The following is a 10,371-nucleotide window of genomic DNA, read 5'->3' as shown; positions in this document are numbered from 1 at the left end:
AGGTCGACACCTCCCAGCCGCCCCCCCCAAGCCTCCCCGAAGCCTTCCCGAACCACCGGCGGCCGCAGCTCGTGGCGCTGCCTGAAGAGCCGCTCTCCTAAGAGCTGCCGCCTGCGGGTCCTCCTCGGCGCCCTTTGGGGCGCAAGTCCCCGGCCGGGCCCCTCCGTGCCTCCCTCCCCGCCTCCCTCGGGGCCTGCCAAGCCCTCTCGCCTCGCGTCGCCTGGAGAAGGGCCGGCCAGGAGGGGACAGAGAGAGAGAGCGTGCGTGTGTGCGTGTGGCGGGAGGGGGGCAATTGCTCTCCGCCGGGCTGCCGGCCACAGTGCCAGGCCGCCGCCGCCTCCCTCCGTCTCGTCCTCGCTCCTCTCCTCTCCTCTCCGCCTCCTTCGCCGCCTCCTCCTCCTCCTCCTCCTCCTCCCGCTGCTTGGCCGCCGCCTCCTCTTGCTGACGTCTCGCCCGTCTGAAAAACTCCGGGCGGCGGCGGCGGCAGCAGCAGCTGCAGGAGGCTCGGAGCCGAGGCTCGCTTCGCAGCAGCAGCAGCAGCAGCAGGACCGGCAGCGCGAGCGCGAGGCGCCTGAGCCGCTCGCGAAGGCAGGCAGGCAGGCAGGATGGCCGGGCTGAGCGCCTCCTCCTCCTCCTCCTCCTCGGCGCCCGCCGCCGCCGCCGCCCTGCCCTGCGCCCGCCGCCTGGCCCGCCGCTCGCACTCGGCGCTCCTCTTGGCGCTCACCGTGTTGCTGGTGCAGACGCTGGTCGTGTGGAATTTCAGCAGCCTCGACTCCGGCGAGGAGGAGGAGGAGGGGGAGGCGAGGCCGCCGCACCACCAGCCCCAGCGAGGAGGCGCCCTGGCCGGCGCGCCCGGCGGCAGCCTCCCCGGGGGCGGCCGGCGGCGGGAGAAGCGCGACCTGGAGAAGAGCAGCAACAGCCGCGACGTCCACCGGGCTCACCAGCACCGCAAGGGACCCGGCGGAGGCGGCGGCGGCGGCGCCTTCCGCGGCCAGGCGATGATGGTATGGGCTTTCCGTTCCTTTCGTTCCTTTCTTCCTGCGGGAGGTGGTGGTGACTGGGGGGTGGGCCGGGCCGGCCAGGCCAGGCCAGGTGTTGTGGTCGCCCCTCTCCCACCCCTGGAAGGCGCCGGCGGCGGTCTGGGAGAGGGCGCTGCGCGCCGTGCCCGGCATCGCCTTTGCGCCGCGGGACTTCGGCTCCCGGCCGCGTGCTTGGAGCGGCTGTTTCAAAAGCGGATGCCTTGAAGCTTTTGGAGACGGTGGGAATGGGTGGGTGGGTGTCCTGACGAAGGCTGGAAACTGAAGGGCTTTACTCCCGGCGAAGGCTGACGGCCGCAAGGCTGAAGCTAGATGATGATGATCTCGCCTGCCCCTCCGCGCCTTGTGAACTTCTCCATCGGAGGGACTCTTGGCTTTAGACCGGACGTGGCTTGGAAGACTAGATAGAGATTTATGAAGCGTTGGGTGTTTAGCCTCTGCATCAACGCGTGAAGGCTTCCGAGCTGGTCATTCGTGGAGCAGACCCCAAAGGAGCCCACACTCCAGTTGGTGGTATGGTGTTGAAGGAGGATTTGAGAAATCCCCCAGCTGAGTCCTCCTCAGGGCTTGACCTTGGGCCAGTCCCTCTGTCAGCCTTCCCTCACAGGGTTGTTATGAGGATGCAAGAGGGACTGAAAGGGACCTACCTGTATGTTGTCCGGTGGATGCAGATATGACAGTAATAACCAGCTTGCTTAAGGTTGTTGATTTCAGTGGGTCTGTTCTGAGGAGAAATGAAATCTGACTCCCACCTGTTCTTCTAAGGAACATACTTAAAGGTCTGATTAGCTAGGAGTGGGAGAGGCTGCTCTCTTCTCTCTTGTGTTGCTTAGATGGAAGGAAAACAGCAGCCGGGTTTTAAAGAAAGACTTTATATACAGTGAAGTGCTGTAATCAAGCCGTCACAAAGTGGGAGTATGCTTTGAGTCTTGTGCCTCCCCCCCCCATCAAGGTCACTATATGCCCCATTCCCATGATGATGAATGCTGGTGTCATAGACAATGAGGGATAAATACAGGCCCTCTTCTCTGCATATTTAAGCTTTTCAAATGGAGTTGGTTATTGTGTAAAATCTGTGAAATGGACTGCTTCCTGCTTGACTCTTGGCACTCATTGTCTTGCTCGTGCAGATGCTGATTGTATGGAAATGCATATATTCCTCTTCAGCTTGTGCCTTGGGGTGGGTTTAGGCATCTGTCTGTGGAACCAGAGGTTGGGAGTTCTCAACACAGTGGACAGGGGCTGGGCTTGATGGCCCACAGGGTCCCTTCCAGCTCTGCAGTTCTAAGGTTATTATCTAAGATTAAGTGATGGATGGACATTCTTCCAAGTCATACTTACAGATTTATTACTAGAAGGTGTCCTCTCTTTTAACATGGGTATGGCCAAGATTTCCTTTTAGGCAAAAGAAATTTCTGAAAGCTGGGAGTGGATGCTTGCTGTCCTGTAATTTGTGTTTCATTGCATCCTTTTGCTTGTCGTTTGGCGCATATTCTGATGTTATTGTCAGTGCACGCATCTTTACATCATGTAGGAACTGCTGCTCTCTGGATATTTAGACTGTATTTCCCATCGGTACCAGGTTTGGTATAGGGGATAGAGAAGACTAGGAGTCTTGGGCACTGATAAAACTGCTTCTTAAATATCTCACATAACTAGGTGGATAGCTCAGTGAGTTCAACATCTGGCTATGAGGCCAGAGGTTGGGAGTTTGCTTCCCCACTGTGCCTGCTAGGAGAAGAGCCAGCCTGGGTGGCCTTGGGCAAGCTGCACAATTCCAGGATGTCTCCCAGAAGAAGGGAAGGGTAAAGCACTTCTGGGTACTCTCTACCTGGAAAACCTTGGAAAGGGTCACCAGTCGGGATTGACTTGATTGCACACAATTAATTAATTATTAAATATCTCACATACCTTGTTAAAACCCTGTTAGGGATTCTATGAGTTGAATGTAACTTGATGGCACATAACACATATGTGCACACAGTTCCTTTCATCTACAGTCAATAGGCATGTTGTGCCACCAGTGAGATTGAGTTCAAAGGAAGGCACAGACTTGAAGGAAGCTGTTCCAGAGGGCCAGAATAATATCCAGGCATTATCAAAATGAGGCTGCTTCAAGGGTGAGAATCTTCACTCTACAGTATGTATTATCAGGAAATGGGGAAGTCGGTTACTTTCATTGTCTCTTGCACTTAGTTCAAACCAAAATCAAGGTATTTTTCTCCCAAATCTTGAACTGAAAAATGAAGCAAAGTTCACTCATCTCTTTCATACCTGTGAAAGATAAGCCTTGCAGGAAAAAAAATTACTAAGCCACTACTAACATGGTTGAATAGGCAAGGACCTTAACAGAGACTCTTGAGCATTATAAGCCTTGGGCCCAGGTGGACAAATTTCTTCTCTCATGTTGAGATATTCCAGTGCTAAAACTCTTTCCATGAGGAAATTGAATATGACAATAGTGAGTTTTGGAAACAGAAAATGAACCGAACTGAAATTATACAAAATGAACCAAATCACTGTCCTGTGTTGGAGCCCTGCTGCGTTTATGGCGTAATTTAAACATGCTTTGCACAGTCTGGTCTGCTTGTGTTCTCTGTCTTCACGAAATAATCAGGCATGGGCGGAAGCTCGCGGTGGTGCTACATTATAAATATACATTTTTGTAACATTTATTGTACAGAGACGTTAAGTTTTAGTGGATGACAGGCTGTCTATGTGATCAATGTCATCAATTTCCCGTGTATTCCAACATCAGTATATGCAAATTTATTTTTGTTTGTTCTTCATAAGAATTTGATCATATTTTGAATGGTTCTTTGAAAATGGGATGCAGAAAAACCGAATGTGAGAGAAAGCAAATGTGGCTGGTTTGTCTGTCCAGGCTGGAGATGTTGAGCGCTTATTTCATAAGTATCTGTATCTGTACATTTAATTGTTTTTATGGTGCTAAATTAAAGGTACCCCTTCTCTTTTTCTCACAGGTTTCTCATTTTTAATAGCTATTTAGCAAGCAATTGAAACAGGATTTGCTCCATTTTGGGAATAGCTGGGCATCTTGAAGTTGATGTCAAGGTACAATTTTGTATGGCTTGTTTTCCACAAGAGCTTACCTGAGTCACAAATCTTTCCATAAATTCAAAAGGAGGAATATAAGGCTTTAAAATATGAATGTGGGAGAAATTCAGACTGACAGGTTTGTCTATCCTGGCTTCAAGGCAGACTCCTGAAAAGAATCAGAGCAATTCTACAGACACATAAAAACATTTACTATCTTCTTGGTTTCTGAAGAAGAATTTATTTATTTGTGATGGATTTTCTTTTAAAAATTGTGCTGCTGTTGAATCTTTAGTGCGATTTTGAATTGGGAACTGCCCAGTCTAGTTTTAAACACTATTACTGGTCAGAAAACCAGCATATTTGAAATTCAGTGTGAATCTATGTTTCTGTAATAAGATTCTTATAGTTCTTTATAACTATTTTTAGTTAGCCTGATTGGTGGATTTCTTGGGATTTTTCAGCTTTTCAGAACAGGACTGCATTGTAGTGGGGGAAATCCTAGCTCCTGCTATGGTCTTGGTGTTTTGGAAATTTTGCTTCTGATTTTAGAAAGAGGAACTCCAGATATGTGTGTTAATGAGCAGAGATGTGAGTTTTATTTGCAAACATTGATTAGACTGTGGAACATTATTTTTTTAAAGGTAATCAGTTGCTTGTTCCTTAGAATCATAGAGTCATGACGTTGGAAGGGGCCTATGAGGTCATGAAGTCCAACCAACAACTCAGGGCAGGAAATCAAAACCTTGCTACATCACCACTTGTTCAGAGTTAACAGTGACCTGTTGGAACTCTGCTATGGACAATTTACTTGTTGGTTTCAAGCATTTTTTAAAAACCACTTAGAATATGCAGGGCAAATATCTGCTTGAAAATGTTCTTGGAATGGCAGGAAAAATTACTCATTAAATTTGAAAAAAGTAATGGTGCTGATCATTATGCTACTTTAAAATATTATGTAATTATGCACTTGTTACTGCTTAAAGTAGTTTATTACAAGTGATGCTTTTATCAGTAAAATTTTGCTTTCAATGTCAACTGTTAATTGTGTATATATACATCTCTCTCTCTCTGTGTATACATACATGTACATATACATTTGTGCATTCTTTCCTTGTAGCCTTGGAACTTTTTTCAACTGACTTTCAGGCATAGAAGAGTCCTTTACTATTGCTATTGCTCTCCCTTTCAGCTGTGTATGTTGAAGTGAAAAGCATGGGGTAGACCAACAGCATTTTGGCTTCTGACTTGCTTCAGAGCACATGAATCCCTGGCTCTCTCTATTGCATTTATTTTAATCCACAACTTTGACTTTACCTTTTGACACTGCATAACAGCTCATTGAGTTTGGGAAAGGGGGTAACCAGGAATGCCAAGCAGAAATGGGAGTAGTATTTGGGGTTGCAGTCCCCAAAATGTGATTTCCCCTCCATCTCTAACACTAATTGATTGCTTGCATTCCTCCCTGTAGTGTTATCACCCCCCCCCCGTCCAAAATAATGAACCATCAGCATTGCAGGGGATCTAGTTATGTGACAGTGGTGGAGATAAGTGTTGTATAATGGGAATCTCTATTATTAGAAGCCCTCTTTGGAGACTTAATTATTTTGGAACATATCACTTGCTGAGTCCAGATTTTCCTGCCACACATCGTGTTCTTTACAGTGCTGGGATATTTGCATAAGGTCTTTTAATTTGTCCTGGTGTTTCACCTGCCATGGAAGAAACAAAAACATGGTGCATCTGGATCTCATGGGGCAGGTGGCCTTTAATGGGAGCACACATCAGTATTGCTGCGGTGGCTTGAAATTTGGAGTTGTTGTGGGTATTTCTCATTTGTCCTTGATCTTTTCTTTTAGAAATATACTTACTGTGTTTTCCTGAGCTACATCATATGTCTTCCTTTTATCCTGTTTTACTGCCAAGGCAGACAAGGCAGCATATGTGGTTTTTCTTTTCTTTCCTGTTTCCAGATTTAATCCTCCCCCGAACCCTGTGAGGTGTGTTAAGTTGAGAAATGGTGACTCAATGAAAGCTGTTCAGGAGAGTTTATGGCTGATAGGGGTTTTGAAACTGTGCGCTCCAGAATTTATCCAAATTTCTGGTCTTTTGGGGTGGTAAAGTAGTGTCACTTTTTAAAAATTCACATTTGGGAAACTCTTTGCCCAAATCTACCCAAATTTTGCACAGAGCAAGAGCAGACTTCCAGATTTGGTGCTGATCTGAGGTTCAGTTTCACAGTTATAATTTTTTTATTTGGGGTGATCCTATCTTTTGTTTTTGCTTGTAGAATGCTTTTTGCTGTCCCGGCACAATATATATAGCTACACATTATAAAAGACGGTGGTCTGCAAATAATGGCCAGAATCCTGTTAGTTATTTTGACTGGCCCCTACCCAGGCTTTTCACTTTTTATAATAACCTTCATTTAAAGGGCTTGACTCCAGTCATTAACTGTGCCAGACCAAGCAGTTAATGAAAGAAAAGATATTCCCTTTATTACAGAGTAACAACTTGTGGGAAAACAGATTTCAGCATCAACTTTTCTGCAGTAACAACCTAACTCCCAAACATAACCTGCTTCTTCTGTTACACTTTAGCTTCGTTCCCATTGAAGTTCTCCTGGCCCCTCCTAGGTTGGCCACCTACACACCACCCAACCATTGGTTTCCCCTGGTCCCCACTGTAGATTGGCCAAGCTTCTGTCACAGTTATTTACTATACATCTGTGTAATCTGCAGTGGTGTGAATTGCAGTGGTGAAGCACTGATAGCCAATTGCTGTGTGTATCCTTCATACATTCAGAACACAAGCTGCAACTTGTTAATCAGTGGCAAGTCATTGCTTTATCATTGCACTTACTGTACATGGACACAACTCACCAATAGGATTCTGGCCATTGGATTTACATGGGCGCTGAAGCTGAACTAAATGTCACTCAGGTGTGTCCGTTTATGGCTATGACTAGCTTATTCTGCTCAGAAGAGGCTTTCCCCTCGTTTATTCCCATGTTCCTTCCACTTGTTCTGATCAGCCTAGCATACTCTCCATGTTTATTGTTATGTTTAGTACATACAATCTATGGGCATAAATTTAAAAATGGAATAGCAAAATTGGTCAGAAATCACTCATTCATTGATTCATATTCATCCAAATCGCTACCCTCGATTGGGTTTCCCCAAGCCAGGTGCTAAAGGGCACTTTTTAAGGGGGACCCACTTTGTGGGTGTATAACTTGGAGGTCTGAAACCCAGTCTTCAACAAACCTGGAGGGATTGTAGAGGAGATCCAGGGGAAGCTTCTCTGTGATTTTGGTTTCTCTAGGTGTGTAGGGAAACTTTCCCAAGGGGGGGGGCTGCCTTTATGGGTGTATAACTCAGACATCTGAAGGCAAACATGGAGAGGTTGTAGAGGAGCATTAATTAAAGCTTATATGTAATTTTGGTGTCTCTGGGTGTTTGGGGGGGCTGTTTTATAGTGTTTTAAAGCCAAAAACAAATGAACAAATTGATTCATTAATTCATCAAGAAAAAATCATAAATTTGTTATTCATGACCTTGATGAATCATGAATCAAAACAAAACACTTTTTTTCCTGATTTGTGCCCATCTCTGATTTCAACTTATGATGAGCCTTTCCAGTATATTCTAGGTACAGAGTATTCACATATGGTTGACTGTTCCCTTCATCTGGGGCTCACCCCAGGCGGGGGGCATTTTCCATATCCCATCACATCAGAGTAGGCAAGCTCTGAGGGCCTGGAGGGCAAAGGCAATTCCTGCCCTAGCTTAGGAGCAGAGGGCAGCTGCTTACAATGGCCTTTTTTGGCAAAGATAAACAAAAACAACAACAACAAATAAACAAACAAAAACAAAAAAACCCTGTGGGATGTTTTGAATTTAGGGTTTTAACAAATGGCTGCATTTCCCCCTCCAAACTTTATTCATACAATCTTCTCATATTTTGAATCTAGTCTTGAGGGCTATGTTAGGGTTTGATTTCAATCTTTGTAGCTTTTGGTATTATTTTATCTTTATGCAGTAAATCTTGGTTCATGAGCATGATACATTATATTACAGACACCACCATGAAAAGCTGTGCATATGTTTGTCGTTGTTTAGTCATTTAGTCGTGTCTGACTCTTCGTGACCCCATGGACCAGAGCATGCCAGGCCCTCCTGTCTTCCACTGCCTCCCGGAGTTGGGTCAGATTCATGTTGGTAGCTTCGATGACACTGTCCAACCATCTCATCCTCTGCCGTCCCCTTCTCCTCTTGCCTTCACACTTTCCCAACATGAAGGTCTTTTCCAAGAAGTGCATATGTTAGCAAATTTTAAAAGGGGATGATGCAAAAACCTGTGAAATTTGTCAGCAATCATCAGATCAAAATTGGTTATAATGCCCCGCAAACGCATGTCATTATCTGAAAAGACATTAGTACGAGAAGTGATTAGTATGAAAGCCCTGAGACACATTTGTTTGGAACTTGCCAGGAATAATGCTCTGAAAGAGCTACCATATTTCCAGATTTCATGAAAAAACCCAAAGCTGCGCCCTTTTAATTAACAGATGGGGTATGGGGATTTTGGAGTTATGAATATATAGTCTGGGCTAGACCAGGTCTAAAGCAGTCTGAATTGAAACAGGCCTGTTTCTAGCCTGGGTCCTGAACTGAATCATGAGACCCTTGCACAGCTCTTATAAATTATAACTTGCTAATTCATCTAAGCAGTCAAAGGTTTGATGGGGTCTCTTTATTTCCTTGCCCATCATATCCTTGTTTCAATCCTGTGAGAAAGGTTAAGCTGAGTGAGCAAGTAACAAGCATGTAGTGAGCATCATAGTAGAGTCAGGATTCAGATTCAGGACTCTCCAATCCTGCTCTCTAGCCTAAGGACGGAGAATATGTGGTCCTCCAGATGTTCTCATCAGCCTGGGGCAGAAAAACCAACAGTAAGGGATGGTGGGGGTTGCAGTCCATCAGCCCCAGAGAGTGATATGTCCCTTATTCCTATGCCATCTGGGACACCTCAATACCGTGTTGTGAAATACTGTGTACAGCCTTGTACAGTTTTTTTTAAAAAGGTGCAACACTGACTTTGGCATACTTGATGCTTAGTTCATACTGGTAAAAATGAATATTAGTGACTGTAAGAGCCATGCCAATAGGCAGAAGAAACAAGTGAATCATTTGACTGTGGTGTGTGTGGAATCATCCACATTTAGAGCCAAGGGAATGCATGATCTTGTTATGAAGCTTTCCTTTATCCAGGCTATGCTTAATAAAATAAACAAATCTTTTGGAGCCTCGGAGGTAATGTATGCATTATTTAAGCATGCTGTTAATAGGCAGATGCTTGAATGGAGAGGCTCCAGTGTTACTTGTTCATTAAGCCTTTTCCTTACTTCTTACTTGGCTTTTTATAGCCAAGCAAAAACTTGTGAGTTGATTCTTTTCCTATTTCCAATAGGTTGGGGTACTTACACTTTCATTTTTGGTGTTGGGACTCAAAGGTCAGGCTTAGAACACTACCAAAATCAAAGCAAATCTTTACTGTAGATTGTTCAAAAGTTCCTCTAAGTGGCCAAGTAAAAGCAGAAGATCTCCTTTCATTCAGCCCCTCCATTTTGCATAGGGGAGAAGGGAGATAAATGGATATTTTTAGGTTGTTAAAAATGTTTGGTGTTAAAGTTATGAGTTTCTTATTGTAGCGTTAGTTGTATAATATGCTGCTATATCTAATGGGTTGTCATGGCCCTGCTTTTCCCATCTCATATTCTTCTGAATTGTTGATAATAGAAATGGAGGAATTGTGATCAGAGTTTATAAAAGTTCCTTTTTGAGATCACACTTCTTGAATCCCTCAACTAGCATGGCCAGTAGTTCTGGATATTTTAGACAGCTGTAGTCCAAAAAATAATAATAATAAAATTTCCTGAACTCTGGTTAAAATCACCTCCTGACTGCCTACTCAAGCCTTTCGCAAGCTAATTTTCTCTAAATGGATTGAACTAAATCACTATAGCACAATGTCAATTGTCAGGATGATGGGTATTGTAGTATGGTGGATTCCTGTTGTAAGCATTGATATTTCTCTGTGTGTTAGTTTGCCAGGATCCAGTGAGCTGGATGCTTAGCACATAAATCCAGGCCCAATGTGAGTCAAACTATACAATATGATTAGCATGTTGTCAAAATTCAATAGTTTGTTTTCCCTCTGGGGATGTAGTTGTTTTTTCTTTCAAATTTGCACTCCTGAGCAGTCAGCTTGCAAT

General features: G+C 44.8%; 1 protein-coding gene across 2 annotated transcripts in view; it reads left to right on the top strand.

Moving 5' to 3' along the window:
- Positions 1-497: 497 nt before the first annotated feature.
- XYLT1 (xylosyltransferase 1) overlaps positions 498-10,371 on the top strand; it is a 257,453-nt gene continuing 247,579 nt past the window's right edge. The window contains exon 1 of one of the 2 annotated variants that reach the window (XM_020802967.3): positions 498-1,004. In XM_020802967.3, the coding sequence (XP_020658626.3) occupies positions 606-1,004 (399 nt within the window). In that variant the 5' untranslated portion in view covers positions 498-605. The remainder of the gene's footprint in view (positions 1,005-10,371) is intronic. The other variant, XM_078381244.1, reaches the window with a different exon arrangement.

Source organism: Pogona vitticeps, chromosome 13 (genome assembly GCF_051106095.1).
Source record: "Pogona vitticeps strain Pit_001003342236 chromosome 13, PviZW2.1, whole genome shotgun sequence".
In the NCBI taxonomy this organism is placed as follows: domain Eukaryota; kingdom Metazoa; phylum Chordata; class Lepidosauria; order Squamata; family Agamidae; genus Pogona; species Pogona vitticeps.
The sequence above is the reverse complement of the archived record's forward strand: the minus strand, read 5'-3'. Positions and strand labels throughout refer to the sequence as shown.